Raw genomic sequence first — 20,009 nt, 5'->3', positions numbered from 1 at the left:
CACAAGTCCATCATGTAAACAGACCAGTAAGTCAAGGCCAGTAAAAATCACTAGTGTCTCCGCACCATCCGCTGCAAGGCTGAGCCGGATCTCATGTACAGCGACTGTGGTTGGGCCAGACCGCCGCCACTTCCTCACATTGCATGGCTGCTTCTAACCACATCACTATGCGTTCATTCTCTCCACGTCTTCAGGCTTCCCCATCCAAATAGCTGAAAGGTCCGTGTTGAGAGTTTACTCTGAAAATCCCAACAGAGCATTCTGTTTATCACGCAACGGAGAAGAACGCAGTGAACCGGCAAATCTCGCGTATTGCAGAATAAACAGAAGCTGAACGCTTTAGATAAGTCAGTGACCCCTGCGTTGTCCGCAACAGAGAAACGAGCGAGAAAACGTTTGTGTTAAACTACTGTAGTGATACTTTGAGTACGTTGCGGTTGTGTCTTGAAGAACCAAATCCTGATCAGGGATTACATGGTTACTAGCGTACAGACCGCAGGAGAAACTCCCTGGTCAAACATTGTCTGGCTGAGCTGAGGAAAATCCCTCCAAAGCAATGGAGCTAATACCAATTTAGCGATGCCTCATTGATTGTTTCAAGCAACAAGCACACTATTCAACGACTAGATTAGAACGCAACACTTCAGTCATCACCGATTCAAGCAGGTCTTCCTCCAGCAGTCCAGACTCCAAGGGGCCCACTGCCCTTGCCAAATGAAACCGATCTGCACCTTTAGCACACGGTGGTCTTTCTGGTTCTCGTGAAAACTGCACGACAGGGTGGTGAGCAGATGCTTGACTTCTTGTGCCAACAGGATGCTGTAATAACAGGGTTCCCCCCAAGTGTGTCAAACTGTTTACAAAGCCTTCACTTCGCACTATCAAGCGCTGTTATTGTAAAAAGCTTCCGACTCCAGCCGGGAAATGTTTTGACGTGAGAAATCAAGACTGGGTGGGGCTTGGGTTTGGCCTGCTTTGTGGTTTTGTTTAAGCTGGACTCAAAGTTTGTTATCAGCAAATCAATACCACCGGTCTCACAGAAGAGTGACAACAAAAAAATGTAAGTTTAAGTTTATTGTACAGTTGACTTGATCACAAAGAATACGCTAAATAAATACGGCATAATGGTTTTACATTTATCAACAGTGTCATTGAAATTCAGCACACATGTAATTGTCATGTCAATGAAACAGGGTCACGCCTGAGATAAAGTGCATTCCTATTAGGGATTGACAGTGCACAGAATCATGAAACATTGAGATGTTACTTTATAACAACACATGGGTCACAACGTTTGGGTAGATGCAAAGCCATGCAACATGTGATGCTGAAAACAAGTGTCATTTGTAGCAGTGTAGTCAGATTTAGGTTGCAGGGGTCAACGTAGACCTGAGGAAAGAAAAAAACATTGTCATCCTCAACGGAGAAGTAACAAGGCCAATGAAAAGATACTTAAATTAAATTCAAGGTTAAGCAATAATCTATAAAACAGATCATGAGCTTTTAGTTGATGTCCATCTGAAACCTTGTATCTCCGTTTTTTCATTCTTTTTTGTGCCATAAATCATTAGTATTAGTACCCTTTTATGTTTGTCACCGGGTTTTGCAAATATCTAACCAATAAAAAGTAATTAAAAGTACTTGTCAACTTTGACAGCACAGTATTTAATCATTTAAAGAGTGCAGTGTTTTTCCATTTCCTGAAAAACATTTGGACATCCGAGTTTTCGCAGGACAGCAACGATATGCCTCTATAAACAGAAATCTGGGTATCACATGCTATTATAAAGTATGCATACTACATCGATATAAACAAATACAGCAAGAATGGCATGCTACAGTACCATGTTTTGAACACATTATGAGATTGCATCTGAAAAGGGGCTGTTGAAAGGTATGCTAACTAAAATTTGTAATAAGTTAAGGTTTAGCCTCAAGGTCTTAGTTAAATTAGGACATTTACAATAAGTAGTTTTTACAAACTTGCCTTACAAACAAAGATTACTGGTGTGCATCTTGAGATAAAACAATGGCACCAATATTTTTTAAGATATGCCAGTAAAAGATGTTTTCAGTTAACACAGCTTTAACATTTATTTTAGTCTGTCCAGGAAACCGCCCCTTAGAGTACACATCACTCATGAGATGAATGCGGCTATCTTGCATCTAAAACGCATCACTGATTTTGACACAAAGCTTGTGACATTCCAGCATACAGTATACTGTTTATTATTGCTATCAGCGACTGTGCACTTACGATCTTCAGAATTCTCAATAGCTACACCTTACTCATAAAGATGAAACGAATACAATTAATTTTCTCAAGTGGAACCTTTGCTCTTGTGAAACATTTGCCTTCTTATGCGTATACCTGTGCATATATTTTAGGGTTCATCCAGTGACCGAGAGTTCCGTAGATCACATCAGTTTCCTCATACGGCGAGTGTGTCTATTGATGTTCATGGTGGTGTGGTCAGTAGAAGAGCTGAGTACGTCGAGAGCCTCGTCCTGTCGCTCCAGCTCCGTCTCAGCCTCGAGGGCAAGACTCTTCAGCTGTTGCAGCATCTGCACACAAACAGCACAGAAATCAACAGGTGGGAATCATTTTGAGTAATGGCAGAAATATTATTTGTATTTAAGCCGGACCCATTTAATCTGAATGATTTTAGTATTGTTGGACACAATAGTTAATTTTTTTTCGCTAACAGCACAATCTACATATTTTCTTTATATTCCTGTTAGATACAACAGATGCTATAATTTGCATTTGCAAACCATTGTGTGAAAATACATCACAATTTCGCCCAATTGGCATGGGTTGAACAAACTGTAGGAAATGACTGATATCAGAAGCAAACAATGATATGTGCGGTACCTGCTTTTTATCTACAAAGTGTTTGATATACAATCCACTTACAGGAAATAAGAAAAAAATTACAAAGGGCTTTTCATGTTTCTTTTAATAAGGTCCAGTAGATTTAATGCTTTAGGGTGTGGAGCGTAAAAATAACTCTACAACCAAGTACTACTGATTATTGATTTTGTGATAATGCACATACATTTTATATAATTTAATGACCAAATAGAATATATGTGTATATATATATATATATATATATATATATTCTATTTTATTTAAAGCTGTAACTTAAATAAAACTAAATGACATGTAAGAAATGAGATGGTATAAGAACATACAAATCCTCAAATGATAAAACCTGGTGCAACATTTTCTGAACTGAATAAATTCTCAAATTTTTCTGATTCTGTTGAAAGTGCAAGGTTACATCACTTTTCACGTTGTTATAAACAATCTGCACATTACAAGGCCTCTATAAGGCAAGCTGGCCTGCCAAAGACAAGACCTCATCCCTCTAAAAAATGTCTTTCCCATCTCCTCATGGCATTTAACATGTTTGTTTTTAGTGTTGCTCAACCCCAAAACCATCTTGAAAAGTGATACCTGTGGTGGTTGACCAACCGTTAATTATCTTCGGTCAAAGCAATAATATTGTGTTTTGAAATTGTTCAACACATAGAGAGTCGTTCCGCACAACCCCATAATAATGTACTCAATGAAAAATAGCTCACGGTTTTTGCGTCAGTGTTTATGTCTGGTTGCTGCGTACCATGCATCACCTCAGCTGAGTGCTCGGAGGATTTTACTACAGCTGGCACTGCAGTCGTCTGGAGACGATGACACCGAGAACTGTATCTATGCGCGGTGGGGGAATGCCTAGAGCTGACGGTCCACGCCTGTGCCATTAAACATTAACCTACGGGCCAGAGGACGTGCAATGTGTTCATGCTATTTGGAAGTAGGGACAGCGGGGAAAGATGTGCCATTTTTTACTCTACGCAGTGATTTTTTAAGTATGTAAAACCAAAGTGGTCTTAAATTTAAGGATGTCTGCTATCAAGGTAAACCGCACATAACATTTGGCTTTGCCTAAAATTATATGTAAGATGTGTCATCTCAAGGGGTACGCTGAATCTTAGGGAATAAATAAATAATGTATATTTCAAATGAACAAATGCTAAGAAATTAGGGAAAAAATTGACAATGCACACTCCTTTTTCTGCACATATTCTTCTGAAAATTAAGTTTACAGTTGACCTGTTTGAGCTCCTGTGCTTCTGCTTCAGTCACTGTGGGCTGCAGCACCTGCAGCTGCAGTTGAGTCAGCTCACCAGCAGGCACCTCCACTGGCACATCTGTGTCCTGCCCATGACCTGCAGACAGAGGACAGGATAACAAGGACATATTAATAAAAAACGACTATAACTGTTCAAATAAGACAATTTAGAATTTTACAATGGAAGATGCCTCTCACCAGAAATATATGATTTAGGATCATATGTCCAAAAATGATTTGATGTATGAGAGTATAAAGTTACTTATATATGTACAATCTGATTTAACAGTTGTGTTAAAAACAACACATTTTGTGTTCCTTTTAACTTGTTGTTCCTTTCATTTATACAAAACAACCACAACATTAAAGTGTCGAAAAACAACACATTTTGTGTTACTTTCAACTCGACTTGTATTGTCCCTTTCATTTATTTAATACAAAATAAACACAAAATGTGTTAAAAAGCATAACACAAACAGTGTGTTAATAATTAACACATACTTTTTAAGAGTGCAAACATAATATGTAAACAATATAGTTGAAAGTATTGATAGAAACGTTCAAAACAGCCCACATGAAAATGATTTTTCAGGGGCATTCAAACCCTGTCAGATGTTAGAGCATGACTGCCACCCAGTGGCAAGTAAATGTTCTTTCGTAAATGTTAGGGAAAAAAACATTTACCTGTTTAAGGAACACACAGGTGCTTAGAGTACCATAATGCACCCAAAAATGTGCAACATAATATGTTTTGTACTTGTAAAGGTACAAAAAGAAACCCTTAAAGTGATAATGAAAATTCTGTCATCATTTACTCACCCTCTAGTCATTTCAAACCTTTATGACTTTCGTTCTTCCGCAGAACACAAAAGAAGATATTTTGAAGAAAGTTGGTAACCGAACAGCACTGGTCGCTATTCACTTTTATTGTATGGACTCAAACCCAATGCAAGTGAATGGGTGCCAAATAACAACATTCCTCCAAATAACTTTTTTAGGTTTCAAACAACTAGAGGGTGAGTAAATGATGACAGAATTTTCATTTTTGGGTGAACTATAACTTTAAGGCTACCACCCCAGCGAAGGTAAAAGGTACAGTTTTGTACTTTTTTTCTGACAGTGTATGTCATATAGGAACATATGCTGTTATAGGGATGCACTTCACATTTGTGAGATAGAAACTCATCTGATTGGTTTATAATTAACATGATGCAGCATTGCGACTGAAAGAAAAGACTGAAAAACGTTAAGCATTGAAAATGTGTATTTATGCATATCCCAACTCCAGCTGTACCTGCGCTCCAGATGTTCCCTGCACCTTCTGGGCTGCCCGGTGTCGTTGTTGGGGTCACCTGAAATACAGCGTAGTCACGAGTAAACTCGATTTTCTTCTTGTACTGCATCTCCAGTACAGACAAAGCTTCCACCATTTTGGCGGACAGAACTCGAAAACAGATGTCGGGCCTGCCGATGAAACGCTGTCGAACGCTTATCTCGTAGGGGTTGTGCACACGGATATCGTCCACTTCTTCCCTCTCATAGTGATGAAGAAGCTGTCCGTTTGCATCTCGAACCTCCAGGGAGGAAACCAACACCGTCAAACTGCCCGGTTTCATGTCCCCTGTGCTTCCAACCCGGGAGATAATGGCAGGAATGCTGGTTATGACTTTCTGGCCCTTGCCTGCTCCTTTGGTGTAGGATGATTTGGCAGCTGCCTCAGATTTAGCCTCCTGATGGCTCTTCCACGGTAGTTTGCCAAAAGGCCACCAAGACGGGCACTCAAGTTCATGGAGCAGTCTGCGTAGAAAAGAGAACCAGGGAATCGGTAAATGTATTCACGGCTTGATAAACACCTTACGTTAAGTGAAAAATAAAAACAAGGTGCACATAACTCCAGAACGATGTGCTGTTGAATTATATGCATAATAGATATATTACCCATGGTTATGACACTAATCTCTTGTGTACTTTGAACTCTTTACTGTCCAAAGCGTGCTTGTCACACAAGCAATGGTACAACTAAAAGGGCAGTTACAATAAGACTGCATCACTGCATGACACAAAAAAGACAAAAGCAACAGAACCTGAAAGAAACTTACTTATCAGCCACATTTAGATCCGATTCAATCTTTTCCAGGCCTTGAGCCATGTTGTCAAACTGCTCTCCCTGGTGGTGCAGAACTTTCCCAGTGTCCTCAAGCCTCCGCTGAGCACCAGATATCAGGCTGATCAGCTCCTGGCCTTTGCTGAGAGGAGCTTCGGCACCATGGGGTTCTGTGGGCGACAGCAGCCGTTCCCTCCAGAAGTGCTCCAGCACATGGTAAACAGCCGCCCGGCAGGGTTTAAGGGAGCCGAACCAGTGCTTGATGTTTCCCTGCTCCAACACAGTGAGAGTGCTGAAGATGAAGCTCGAGGACTCCATCTTGATCTCCATGATGCGTGAAAGCCGCAGGCTGGCCAGACTCTCCTGGTTCTGCTCGGAGGTGAAGTGCAGGGTGGTGCGGGTTAAAGAAAGGGTCCCGCTGACCCAGCGTTTCTCACTGTTGATGTAATAAGAGCCAGACCAGCTATGGATTGGCACATGCTGGCTCATCTTGATGGGGTGATGTGGCTCACCTGCCACCTGTAAATAATGTAGTACATAACACAATAGAAACTTTCGTCTAAAGTCAGTTGTTCATAATTATTGAATACCGAGTTTTACTGTATCATGTTTAAAACGAGCCGCAATATTTAAAAAGATGTTTTACTGAAATATTATCAAAGTACAGCTTTACAAACATTATATAAAGACAGACAGACACTGTTATTATTATTTTGAGAAAAACAGCTGAATATGAGATTGTATATTGTTTCGTGTATGATGTTGTTTAATAAAAGCCATGAAAACAACATTTATTTAATACCTTTCTGAAGAAATTCACCTTTAGATGACAGCTACAACAGTGTGTGACATATATGACGCACTGACGTAAACAAAGTCCATTTATATCCTAAAATGCCGTCATATGGTTCCCGATGAGAGGCATCTTAGTCGTGCGCGAGACATTTGTTATTTGACTTCGGTTTCTCGCTATAGTTTATTTAAAAGATTTAATGAAGAAATGGTGCTCCAATGCCCGCTTTGTGTATGCGATGTAACGTTAAACAGCTGAACGCTGCAGTGGTTGTTTGGTTCGCTCATGTTTACTGTCCGATGTACGAAAAGAACTTCATTAAAGGTTCCGCGAAGCATCACATTTTTCATAGATAAAGACCACGGATTGTATTTTTTATCATTCATTGTTTTGATATTTTAAATGACTTATGTATTATATTACTCGCTTTCATACTGAAAAACATTATTAAATCTAACTACAACGACTGGTAACAGTTACGTACATGAATTTCTTCCGGTGAGCACCTGGCTACTAGCCATGACACAAGGCTGGCGCAGAAAATCACAGTTATTTTGGGATTATTTTAATATAGCATATGATAATCGATTCGTGTTGATATTTTAAGGCCAATTTGTTGTGCCGTTTAATCGTCGGGCTATTTGTTGCTTTTCTTTAGGTCAAACTTTACACCGCAAACCTGTCAAATGGCAAACATGAGGCTTCTGCAATCTGCGTTAGTGGTTTCTTGCATATTGGCCTTCGCATCGGCATGAATTTTAAACGTTTTTATTATGTATTATTTATTGTTATTATGTTACTATAGTCAGTAAACGGTGCTGAGTTACGTCTTGGCATGTCATGGATAGGGAAACCTTTCACAACTGCTGTAGTTTGGTCAAAATGCCCAGACAGATCAAGCAGCAACACTGCTCATCTCATTTCATTGAATACATAGAGAAAGAAATACCCTACACCAAATTCTTCAAGAACTATTTGATCCCAAATCATCCCTGCATGTTCTCCAAAAGATTCACTGAAGATTGGAACTGCAGGAAAAATTGGGTTACAGATGAGGGAAAACCCAATTTTCAGAGACTTCTGCATGAATTTGGTGAGCAACGCATCTTAATACAATTTTATAAATTATCTTTGCACATGTATGCCATGCATTATAAGCTGCACATTTAAAAAAAGATCTCTTTCCAGATGATACTCCTGTTCCAGTTGCAAATTGCAATGCGAAAGAATACAACTCAAATCCTAAGCAGATCATGCCTTTTAAGGAGTTTATCCAGTACTGGAGAGAGTACATACAGAATGGACATTCTTCACCCAAAGGGTGTTTATACCTGAAGGACTGGCATATGCACAGGTACTGCTTTTATTATTTAAACGTATGTCTTTTATCTTTCTTTAAAACCATATAGTTATTCTTCATGTCCTGTAAACAATAAATGTATATGTAAAGACACTCTTCTTAATGTGTCTCAATGTTCGTTCTAGGAACTTTACTGACCACAATAATTACAAGACCCCAATTTATTTCTCTTCTGATTGGCTGAATGAATATTGGGACACGATTGAAGTGGATGATTATCGATTTGTCTACATGGGACCTAAGGGGTCATGGTATGGATCAGCAGCCTTAATGTAGTTGTATGTGAGAGTCTGCAGTAAAATGTTGAGTACACTGTCACAGTTTTTTTGTTGGTTTCCTAGATTGTGCTTTTATTTTGAATTTTTTTTAAGAAATAAGCATGTACTGTTTAAATATTTTTATTTTGCTTTCTTCTAGTTATTAAAAGTAAAATTGGTCTTTTTTCTGATCATCTCTGGGCTGAAAAGGAACTTGAATGTGATATGAATAAAATATGAGACATTCAAAAAAAGTGACTACTAACAATATTGGATCAATTGGTAGGGTGCCCAAATTTTGCACGTGTTGAGTTTGACTGTTTACAATTTTTATATACTAAGTTTCCCTTTGGGAAATAAGAAACTTGTCTTGATCAGACATATTATATATTTTTGTAGTTTTCTGCTGTTTTCTTCTTATTTTAACTGTTAATAAATATGTCAAGACTTTTTTTTACCCATCAAAATCATACTAAATTGTTTTCTGTTTGTTTTAAGGACACCTTTCCATGCGGACGTGTTTCGCTCGTACAGTTGGTCCGCCAACATCTGTGGACGTAAGAAATGGCTCCTGTACCCTCCAGGTCAAGAGGAGTTCCTCCGGGATTGTCACGGAAACTTAGCATATGATGTAACAGCACCTGTCCTTCAAGACAAAGGTCTATATGCACAGTTTGAAGAGGCCTGTCAGCCCTTAGAGATTATTCAAGAAGCTGGGGAGATCATCTTTGTTCCAAGTGGTTGGCATCACCAAGTTTACAATTTGGTAGGTTATACTGATTTTATTAAGTCAGAATTTCCTCACCCTCATGCCATTTGACTTTCTTCTGCTGATTAAGTTTTTTTAACAATGTCTATGCAGTTCTGTTCTCACACAATAACGTTGGGTGAAAAACAGACCAAATTCCTGGAGCAAAGTCAATATTTACTAAAGATCACTACCTGCCCTAAACATTCTGATTAAGTATTCAGGAATGTTTCTAAGAGAGGATCTTTCATACAGTATTTCCTTGTGCTTGAACCACGTGTTTGTATATATTTGCTTTTCGTTGTGCAACCTACAAATGCACGTATTTCAAGTATGAGAAAGTGTAAACAGGCTTCTTTCTTATGTAGAATGAATGATGATTTTTAGGAAATAAGTACATCAGTTTTGATCTGTCATACCTTGTTAACCAACCAAATGAAACTTAATTTGGGTCTGAAAGGAAGGTTTTTTTGACTATTTCTTGCGCATTTATAGTCTTATTTTCCTATTGTCTCTTAATAATAGGAGGATACCATCTCCATTAATCACAACTGGCTGAATGGCTGTAATTTGGACATCATGTGGGAGTTTCTGCAAGAAGAACTTTCTTCTGTCCAAAGAGAGATTGAAGAATGGCGTGATACTATGGACACCTGGCATCAGCATTGTCAGGTAACAGTGTTCATGTCTGGTACTGTATGATGTTAAGGCTTAAAGTGTTGATTTAATGTTTTTTTGTAGTGACACCTCATTTTTTTATCCGTTGCTGTATTCAAATACAATTATTTTGGAGTCACTGTACATTGGTAGCTGACAAATATACTATAAATATTTCCTATGGTACAACAGCAAACTAACAATGAGGATAAATCTTGCTTTTGCAATTTTATATTATGAATTTAGTATTAATAACATAAAATGGTATATAATTAACCGTTTGTTTTCTAAATTAGTTGTTTTCTGGTTTTGATAATGATTATAATGATTTTTTTCCGTTTTAGGTGATCATGAAGTCATGTACAGGAATTGATTATGGGGAGTTTGCATCTTTCCTTAAGACCATTGCAAATAATCGAATATCCTTCCTAAATTCATGCCCCAGAAATGCAGATCATTATCAAGGTCACCTTGCTGAAAGCCTGTTAGCATTGGGCCCTCACCATGCAGCTTTTGATCTGCAGAGAGTATTGTATATATTTGAAAGCATGCTGAACAATGAAGACTTTAAGAGATTGGACCTTACAGCCCTGAGCTTTAAACCCGAGGAGTTACTTCAGGAGATCAGAGATGCTATTCGTATTATTGTATAAAACATGGTATTGTGGGTGCCGTCATTGTGTTAGTTCAGTAAAGGGAAAATATGTTAATAAATCCTTTAAACAATGGTTCCTTTTTGGTCATCTTTTCATGACTTAAAGGCAACATGATATCAAACTTTACAAACAGAGCATTTTAGCCCTTCTAACAGACATATCAAGTTATGTCATATGTTGCATATTTTTACATCGAAATGAAATTAAGAACGTTGTTGATTTAAAAAATGAACTAATAATAGTTTTCTAATCATCGGCAAAATTCCTTTGCATTAAATTTAAACAGCTTGAGTTACAGTCAGACTTCAGAAATAAATATAACAGAATAGATTACATAATTTTAATTTCATGTCAACCAAAATGTTGCCAACATATCTATAAATAAGGATTAAACTTTATTTTGATTTAGATTGAACTAGCTTTTACATCAAGTATAAATAAATATGTTTAACAGTGCAATAATAGTACTCTGGCAGGCATTTAAAAACAAACAACATATGTAGTAGAAGTGCTAATAAAACTGGCCCTTCTCATCACCAAATCATTTATCTTTTGTGTTTTTTGGCCACCAGTAAGGCACCGTAGCCTGTGAAGTCACAGTCGTATTATCAGACGATTTAAGTTTCAGTGGCTCTCTGGCATGAGCCGTGCGTACAAGGCTCAATCCCAGCAGGCCAATTCCTGCTCTGTGCTTTCCAGCTGGTTTGCCTCCTTCAGTCTCCAGAACAGCCCCCTGGTCCACGTTTTCCACCGGAGCAGACAAGGTAACAGGCATTAGACGTTTCCGTATTACACCAGTGTGGTGAGTTCTGGCAGTTAGTTCCTGTCCAATGTAGCAGCCCTTTATGAAGCTGATTCCCCGCATATAGACCAGATTAGACTCCAGTGGAAGGGCCTCACCTGGTGGAAGGTCTTTGACACCTTCAGGTAGTCCTAATTAAAGAAATCACACAAGAATTTGGTTAATTATGAGCATAAATCACTTTTGTTTGGTGACTTATGAATTTTATTATTTTCTTCCAGTACAATGTCGGTTAAATGTACTGGATGAAGTACAGCATGTCACACTGCAGGACAGAATCAATCAATTACCCAGAACTGGAATTGTAATAAAACATACCAATTTCATATCGATGCTGGTGGTATTCTTCTGTGTTGCCCTGGTGACAGGCAGAAATGATCTCCACTGGATTGACCTCATGACTGGTGATCAGTCTCCATCCCATAAACTCAGTTCTTGGGTCTACCTCCAAAACAAACACCTTTTCTGGCGTGGTCACATTTGGCTTGGTTTTCTTCAGCAGATCATCTTTGTTTTGAGGTAACAAAGCCCACAGCGAGAGATTGGTACACATGCTGATGTTTACCTTGCGACGTATCTTGTACATTTTCAGATGTTTAATAATGGACTCCTGCACAGAGCCGTCACACTCCAGAAGAACACCTTTAAGTCCACTCGGATTTTCCTTTAAACTAAACGACACAGATAAACACAGATTTAATAAACAACAGATATACAGATATGTTATTCGTACGTTTAGCATTATTTCCAAATAAATCAGCACTCTAAAGGTTTTCTAGATGGCCACCAAACGCAACAGTTAACTCTAATGCAAACTGTTTGTTTCTGCTGTTTGTTTTTCACCCTATTTTAATTACACAATCAATGCATTAATATTCTGTAAAAATTAACTATATATATATATATATTTAAGATATTGTAATAGTATTATTCCTATTAAGCCAAAGTCTATGCCGTTTCTATGCACTCTCAAAACCACAATATGGGACTAAGTTACATTTTGTTGTTCTTCAATTTTTAACAACTTGCACACAGCCCAAGGTGCGACTGTAAGATAAATGTTAAGGTCACGCCCACATCTTACGACGCATTTCCAGCCTCTGTAAAATTGCTTCAACCTCGCATTTAGTTTACAATTCAAACTATTTAAATAGGAAAAAATGCTATAAATTACCTGTAAATTATTATGTCATACAATGTCCTGCCTTGGACATTCAACGTGTGCGCATACATAGCTTTGGTCCCATCCTCTTCCAGAAGACCCATATCGTTAGTGATTATTCCTTGAAGAAATGAATTCGTGTCGTGTCCAGAAAGATTGATGAGAGTCCTGTGCTGTAGTCTGTAACAGTTAAAGTGTCCGGTGTTGTTCTTGACTTGATCTTGAGTGTATGTTCTCCTCCGAGTCTGATGTCTCATGAGGCAGAAACCAAGTAAATTGTGCGCCGGAAGTCCGCTCGATCCAGCAAAGACCGCTCGAGCAGCACTGCCACACAAAGCCAGCTTGTGCATTATGTTGTTTGCCACTGTACAAAACCTAAAAGCTTAAAGTACCTCTAAACGAGGTGAGTTGACGTTAAGTTGTCCTTTCTGCCTCCATTTTCCTTCCCGTGTTGCATTGCGTTTACAGATACTGCACGTGAAATACGTACTATGCGATCGTACTATGGCGAAGGATTACCTTATGAATATTAAGATCATTGCGTAATGCTTCTTTTTGACATTGAGCTTAAAACAGAAGTGGAGGATACATATAAAATATCTTTCTATAAAAAAGGTTTTCAGAAGACATTCTTTTCTCTTTGGGCAAGTACTTATTTCTTTCATTGTCCAAGATGCTACGTTCAATTCTATAAATGACTTTTTAATATATAGATTTTTAACGCTAACGTTACTTATTTGTAGTAATTGCATTCGAAGTCATGAAATATGTTTACATCTTTACAGAAAACGTCATAATCGTAATAGACATTACATTTTTAGCAGACGACTTTTATCCAAATGCCACCTATAACTGACTGTGAAAGTCACTTGAAGAATGCTGGTGTCCTGTCACCTATAACTTAATATTCATAGACCTATCGTGTGCGCCCTTTGCAAAACGTAAAGTAGTTCAAATTCATGAAAAAGTAGATAAATTAAAAGTTTGAAATACATTAAAGCGAAGCGGAAGTTTAGTTAAGGAGATTTTATTTCCTGTTTCAGCGAAGTCTGCCAGGTAAAGACACAGCTGCTATCAACATGCGTGTCAGTGTTACTACCGTAAATGATATGTTTAATAAGCAACATTTTCTCTATAACCGTATAGGTCTACTGTATTTGTTAAAGAGTGGAGACGTGTGATTATTAATAAATATGAAAACATCAGCCTGGATTTCTGTCAAGTATTTGAGTGAGAAACCTACAAAATTCTAATGTGAACCTTCATTAGCCTATGCATGAATGATATGGTCACAGCCCAGTTTTAAGCCAAGAAGATTTAAATGCAACATAGCTCTTTGAGTACAACAAATGAAATTTTAGTTGCATAGCCTATTTCAGTTAAAAATAGATCTAAAACACAACTCTCATAGTGCAACTGCAATATTGAGAACATGGATATAGAAAAATAGGGTAAAACATGAAAGTCATGAATTAATGAGCATTTATACCAACATTTTTTCCTAACACATCCAGATAACAAAATAATGATTTCCAAAGTTCATGGAGGGTACAGCATTATATGTTACAAAATTATGATGTTGAGAATGGTATTTTCTACATGATGCACGTGAACTAACATGCATCTTCTACTCCCTCAATGATCGAAGCTCACCTTCAGAAACATTAACTCCAATATGAGCACTGCAGCTGCAATTCATATTTACCATACTGTAGTAGACAATCTGAAGCAACAGTTTTCTTCTCTGGATAAAGGGACAGTCAGTTACACTTTGATGGTATTCTATAAAGCAGAGGTATGTCTTCTAAAAGTGTAAGTTGAAATGGGTTTAAATTGTAGTTCAAATTATTCACCTGTTTTGCTTCCTAATGCTGCTTTTGTGCTTTTTTCACATTTTTTTATTGCATTTTCAATTGTTATCTCAAAGTTTCTTTTCTTGAAAGCATTCAGATTTATCACACTTAACATCTGAATTCATTGACATGCAGAAGTGAAACTAAAATGCAAGTAAGTCAGAATTCTAGTGGTCTAAATTTGGAACAACTGTCCGATGTTCTAGCATACAAACTGCATTAAACATTAAAATGAACAGTTAGCTCTTTGGATGATATGTAGCGGCCATCTGAAAGAAAGATCCATTATCTAGTATTGTTGTGGCCACCGCCAGTTGAAATTCCTATTGTTGTGCAATTTGTTAGTGTCACTAAGCAGCAACAGTTTCAGAACTAAACACTGGTCAGACCGCAGGAATTTGGATGACCATGAAGAAGCGCTGGTAATAAAGAGCTGCAGCCATACTAAGAAGAGCCAAAGAAGAACAGTAAATGCGTATGAGCTGCGACTGATATTTCTATTCCTTCTCAGTGGTAAGATTTATATTTCCTGTGTAACATAACTGTAAATGAAGAGTTTATTTCCAAAAACTTTTCAAAAAAATTCCCAAATCATGTTTTTTATTATGTTATCATGTTTTTATTGTGTTAGTTAGTTGTATTTTTGGAGTTATTATGGCTTAAATCAAAACAAAACAACTGCAGTTTGATTGATATTAATTGGACAATAAAAAATGCACAATAAAAAAACATGATTTTTGATTTTTTTTAAAAAGGGAGTTATCTGTTTTTGGAAATAAACTCTTCAAATGCAATTCTTCTAAATAGGCTTTGTTTAATGGATTCCACTACAGTTCACAACGTTAAAGATCATTTAGTGAATCTTATTTTTTTTGTCATGTTTTAAAATAATAGTAAATTCATCAAAGTTATGGCAAAGAATTATGTTGTGACAAAATAATCTGTAAAGCCCAAAACTTTATAGCTTATTTTAGCATCTTCAAAGTAGCTACTCTGCCCAGAAAGCATAAGCATGTTTATATTGCAGACATTGCAAGCCAAATCAGTGTAAACATTTACAAATTACTCAAGATTAAATGAAGAACCTACCTGTTGTGATCTTGTGTTAATAAATTGTACAAAATGTTTTACATTGCTACAACATCTGTCGTGTCAGGTACTAGTGGAATGGAAGATACGCATGTGTTTGGAGTATGTGGAGAAGATGTCATTCTACTATATAATGGAACTCTTTCTGACTGCAACGCAACTGAATGGTATTATAACAGACATGGAGGTCAATTGTCATTTACACTGTTACATAGATGAAACATGGATAATGGTGTAGGGAGAGTCTGGCATCTGACTGCTCTTTGAACATCAATAACATCACAGAAGAAGATTATGGAATTTACACCGGCTTTATCAGAAAAAAAGATTATGCTTATGTTTTCCTGCACGTTCTTTGTGGTCAGTATTTTTATTCCTTCATTATATGATCAACTTAAAACCTACATTTATGTTTCATTTCTGTTTTCTGTTTCAGTTACATATGATAATTTTTGTTGCGACCGTTTTGTTGAAATGTAAAAACTAGAACTGACTTGGGTAAATCAAGCTGGCATTCTTCTTCAAACAGACTCCAGATATCAAATCATATCTTTAGGTCAATTTAGCAGCATTTTGACTACAACAATTCTGAATGAAGACAACAACATACACAGAATGGACATGTCAGGTTATTAAAGGAACTGTAGTTAAGGCATCAGCCAGCTTTACTGTCAAGTAGGTGAGAAACCTAAAAATACCAATGTTTTTATATGATTAGTAATAGTATTTTCTGTCATTTATATCATTTTGTACATGCATATCTGTCAGGGAACTGTTGGACTTTAAAGGCAGTCCTGCATGTTCAAAAATTTGTACTGAGACGTTCTTCAAAATCGATTAGAAGTTTATTATCAGATGTAAAAAGGAGTAACAAAGCTTTGGGTTGCCAGTAAATCACCACTCTCTCCAAAAAGCCAACAACCCAAAATATTCAAATACACCAATATTTATAAAGTATGTGACGTCGCTCGTATCTTCTGACTCCTCCTCTGCTTTTTACTCCCTTTCCACCAATCACCGTGAAGTCCTTTTTCTTAGTTCCTGTAAAATAACATTTCAAAACGTATATCCTGTGGTCAATCGCCAGTCCTGAGGAATGTTCTCCAGGACAGTTTCTTTTTGGGGAGCGGTCTCCTAGAAACAGTTCCCTGTGGCCGGACAACATACCAACATTCTTAACATTCTTTTTTTGTAAAAAGAAAACACTTAATCATCTAATACTTTTAATTATGTAGCGTTGTTTCTTAATCCTATGATTCATTAAAACACATCACAACTCATGATTATACTTAAAACATATGCAGTGGATTGATTCATAACATTTTTATGTGAAAAACACTCTTTGTGTGTGTGTGTGTGTGTGTTGATCTAGATAATTTATGGCTCCAACCCCCATTTGCCACAGTAACTATCTTACTGAGTAAGATAGCAAGCACATGACAAAATCACACAGCTTAATGATTTAATGAAAGAAAACACTTATTGATTATATTGATATTTAAATCATACTTTTATCTGAAAAATATTCCCACAGAACGCTGGGGGAAACATGGACAGAGGACCCAAGTGCAGACAGCGGGTTAACAAAAAGACTTTAATTACAAAAAATACAAACATGAAACAAAAACCCACGAGGGGGTAAACAACAAAACAGCAAGGGAATTAACAAGAGGTAACAGGAACATAGACTAACTACACTAAACTATTTATTTATTTATTTATTTATTCATTTATTTATTAGATATTACTTATTATAATGATCTTGCTTGGTCTATAAACACCATGCACTGTGCTGTGTTTTACCTTTCTGTGTTTTTCTTATTTGCTCCTGTAAAGCTGCTTTGGAACAATGCACATTGTGAAAAGCGCTATATAAATAAAATTGAATTGAATTGAATTAAACTAGACAAGACTACAAACACTAGACATAAACTACAACTAACTAACTAACTAAACTAGAAAATACAGACTGGGCGGGTGACGACAGGCAAACAAGGCAAAATGTACCGACACAAGACAGAAAACACAAGGGCATTAAATAAGGGAACAAATTAAGAGGGAACAGCTGACCGGCATGAAACAATAACAAGCAATAATGAGGAGACGAGAGGGCGGGAACAGAGACGAGACCAAAGGGAGTATGGCAAGCCATAAGGGCCAAAATTACCTCCCTCCACATGAAACATGAGGTTCTGTCATGGCTCTGCCTCTTCTCGACATGTCTTTCTTGGTCTTGTGGCAGAACCATGACACATATCGATGTCACCAGTATTAAAACAACTTTTCATCTTCGACAATGAAGATGATTGCTTAAGGATTTATTACTACATTGTAGAAATCCCCATGTTGTGAGTACAGATGCAGTCACATATTTTGTAGATCATTTCCTATGTCCATATATACCCACAGTTATGTAACTTGAAATGTGTATGTTTTTCGTTTGCGGAACAAAAATGTGTTTCTGACAAAATCTTAAAGGTATCCATCTGTGGATCAAAAGAGGATAAATATATATCTTCCAGTGTGGTACATGGTACGTTTACTATAACTGTATGGTGCTCCAGAACTAACATGCATATTTTACAGCTCCAGACACTCCACCATCATCTATCTCAAGCTCTGAAAGATGCTCATCTCCTGAAGCATCATTAACTTTAACAAGAGGTAAGTTAAAAACAAGAGCACTACTTATTCCTTACCTGAATATTTAACCTCCAAGTGATAACAGACGATAAAATTTAACCCCTGTCTGAAAATCAGCCTTTTTTCCTGTAGTGATTATAATTCTGGGTGAGATTGCAGCATTAGCCGCCCCTACTGTAATACTTCTGCAGATCTTCTGTGAAAGATGAGCTGGTGAGTTTTAAAATGATCAGAACCAGAAACAGAGTCCCATTAAAGAGTTACAACTAAACATGCTATTCATGTAGAAAATTATGTTCTATCTGAACATTTTAACAGATGCTGCTTTTGCTCTTTTTTTATATTTATAGTTTGATTTTAAATGATATTTTACCTTTTTCATTTCAGATAACAGAAGAAATGCTAAAACACCCAGAAAATACAATGATACCAATACTTAACACTGGTTATTAGTGTGTTTTAACTACTTGGCTTTAGTTTAACCATTTTTTTACTATTTGACAGCTAACCATATTTGACAGCTCAACTTAATTACCTAATTTATTTTTTAGATTGGTATTTAGCATGCAAGTTGTTACAGTATTTGCAAAAAAATCCTAAATTCTGCAGTACCTTCATGGCTTCCTGAGATAATTCCTGAGATATGTAACTTCAACTTAATTTTATTTCTGCTTTAGTTCACACTTTCACATCCTCTAAGAATCTTTACAATGTTCTCTAAAAAGTTATTATAAAAATATTACTCTGGTGTTCCACAATTTTCTATTTAATCTGAACACACATGTAAAGGCTTCTATACATCAACTTCTCACTAGGCAGACTGAAGGGACTTTTCACTGAAATTAGACTTGTTCTGTAAATAGAATGCTTATAAAAAATATTCATTCTCTTGAAAGTACCTATTATTAAACAACCAGATTACAGAAGTTAGTTAAACAAAAAAAGGGTTATGGGAAATTTATAGGGTGACTATCCTTGAGTTACACTATCATACAAAAAGTTTAAGTTCCAGCATTCTCTACATTTTAGAATTGGTTCAGTCATTGAGATAGCTTGCATGGGGCCTTCTCAACCTTGTCTGATATTATTGTGTAATTTGAGGACAAACTGCCCATGACGCCTGTCTGAATAAAGACAGGTCTTTGCCCGACAATATGCTTGTTTAACTGCAGTCTCCAAAACCTTCATCCCTTCCAAAAATATGTTGCAACCACTGCCAGCTTTACAATAAGAAAACTGTGTTAAAATAAAGTTCATGCGAAGGTCACCCTCAAGCCAAATGACAAGTGCATGAGGACAAATGGAAACTGGCGAAAGAAATTATCTTTAATGTAAACGGTGTCACTACAGTACATATAATCCTACACTGACTACTGTGCACTTGCCACTGCAATATGAGGTCAACTTGCATTGCACTCTTTTAAATAACTTTTTTATACTGTATCTTTAAACAAATATAGGTGGACACAAAAAGAGAACTCAACATATGTGACTTCATTCAACTCTGCAAAGACTGGTTAGCATATGACATCAAAATACAATGAAAGTGATTTGAGAGCATCATATCACGATACATATTTTATGCCGATTAGTCTGCACAGTGCTTCATGAAGTTGGACACACCTAAAATATCGAATGTTATTTTTGTCATATGTGTATAACACATACCATGTCCCCTCTTCATATATGCACAGTTTACTTTATAGGCATAGGTCAAGGCATTACAGTTAATTCTACATTTATTATTAT

The 20,009-nt window shown here is 36.9% G+C and overlaps 3 protein-coding genes and 1 long non-coding RNA gene across 7 annotated transcripts; 2 read left to right on the top strand and 2 right to left on the bottom strand.

The window, feature by feature from the left end:
* Window positions 1-1,058: 1,058 nt before the first annotated feature.
* snap47 (synaptosome associated protein 47) lies at window positions 1,059-7,296 on the bottom strand. Of its 3 annotated transcripts, none has more exons than XM_057334324.1 (6): window positions 7,043-7,296; window positions 6,236-6,759; window positions 5,431-5,933; window positions 4,118-4,233; window positions 2,372-2,565; window positions 1,059-1,389 (listed from the first exon to the last, which is right to left on the bottom strand). In XM_057334324.1, the coding sequence occupies exons 2-5, from the start codon at window positions 6,727-6,729 to the stop codon at window positions 2,419-2,421; spliced, it is 1,260 nt and encodes a 419-aa protein (XP_057190307.1). In that variant the 5' UTR covers window positions 6,730-6,759; window positions 7,043-7,296; the 3' UTR covers window positions 1,059-1,389; window positions 2,372-2,418. The 3 variants fall into 3 exon arrangements, with proteins under 3 accessions (XP_057190307.1, XP_057190308.1, XP_057190309.1); XM_057334325.1 differs by having other exon boundaries at window positions 7,061-7,296; XM_057334326.1 differs by lacking the exon at window positions 7,043-7,296 and having other exon boundaries at window positions 6,236-6,792.
* Window positions 7,297-7,425: 129 nt separating this feature from the next.
* Window positions 7,426-10,931, top strand: jmjd4 (jumonji domain containing 4). The gene is made up of 6 exons (XM_057334323.1): window positions 7,426-8,126; window positions 8,222-8,387; window positions 8,519-8,644; window positions 9,149-9,416; window positions 9,924-10,070; window positions 10,400-10,931. The coding sequence occupies exons 1-6, from the start codon at window positions 7,874-7,876 to the stop codon at window positions 10,706-10,708; spliced, it is 1,269 nt and encodes a 422-aa protein (XP_057190306.1). The 5' UTR covers window positions 7,426-7,873; the 3' UTR covers window positions 10,709-10,931.
* Window positions 10,932-11,034: 103 nt separating this feature from the next.
* iba57 (iron-sulfur cluster assembly factor IBA57) lies at window positions 11,035-13,130 on the bottom strand. Its single transcript, XM_057334336.1, has 3 exons — window positions 12,688-13,130; window positions 11,832-12,184; window positions 11,035-11,644 (listed from the first exon to the last, which is right to left on the bottom strand). The coding sequence occupies exons 1-3, from the start codon at window positions 13,023-13,025 to the stop codon at window positions 11,253-11,255; spliced, it is 1,083 nt and encodes a 360-aa protein (XP_057190319.1). The 5' UTR covers window positions 13,026-13,130; the 3' UTR covers window positions 11,035-11,252.
* Window positions 13,131-13,265: 135 nt separating this feature from the next.
* On the top strand, window positions 13,266-19,973 carry LOC130554595 (uncharacterized). Of its 2 annotated transcripts, XR_008962998.1 has the most exons (5): window positions 13,266-15,041; window positions 15,685-15,784; window positions 18,204-18,281; window positions 18,393-18,473; window positions 18,648-19,973. It is a non-coding gene; the product is annotated as an uncharacterized LOC130554595 (long non-coding RNA). The 2 variants fall into 2 exon arrangements; XR_008962997.1 differs by lacking the exons at window positions 13,266-15,041; window positions 15,685-15,784 and having other exon boundaries at window positions 17,332-18,281.
* The last annotated feature ends 36 nt before the right edge of the window (window positions 19,974-20,009 follow it).

Source organism: Triplophysa rosa, linkage group LG5 (assembly GCF_024868665.1).
Source record: "Triplophysa rosa linkage group LG5, Trosa_1v2, whole genome shotgun sequence".
Lineage (NCBI taxonomy): Eukaryota > Metazoa > Chordata > Actinopteri > Cypriniformes > Nemacheilidae > Triplophysa > Triplophysa rosa.
This window is presented reverse-complemented; position numbering and strand designations above follow the sequence as displayed.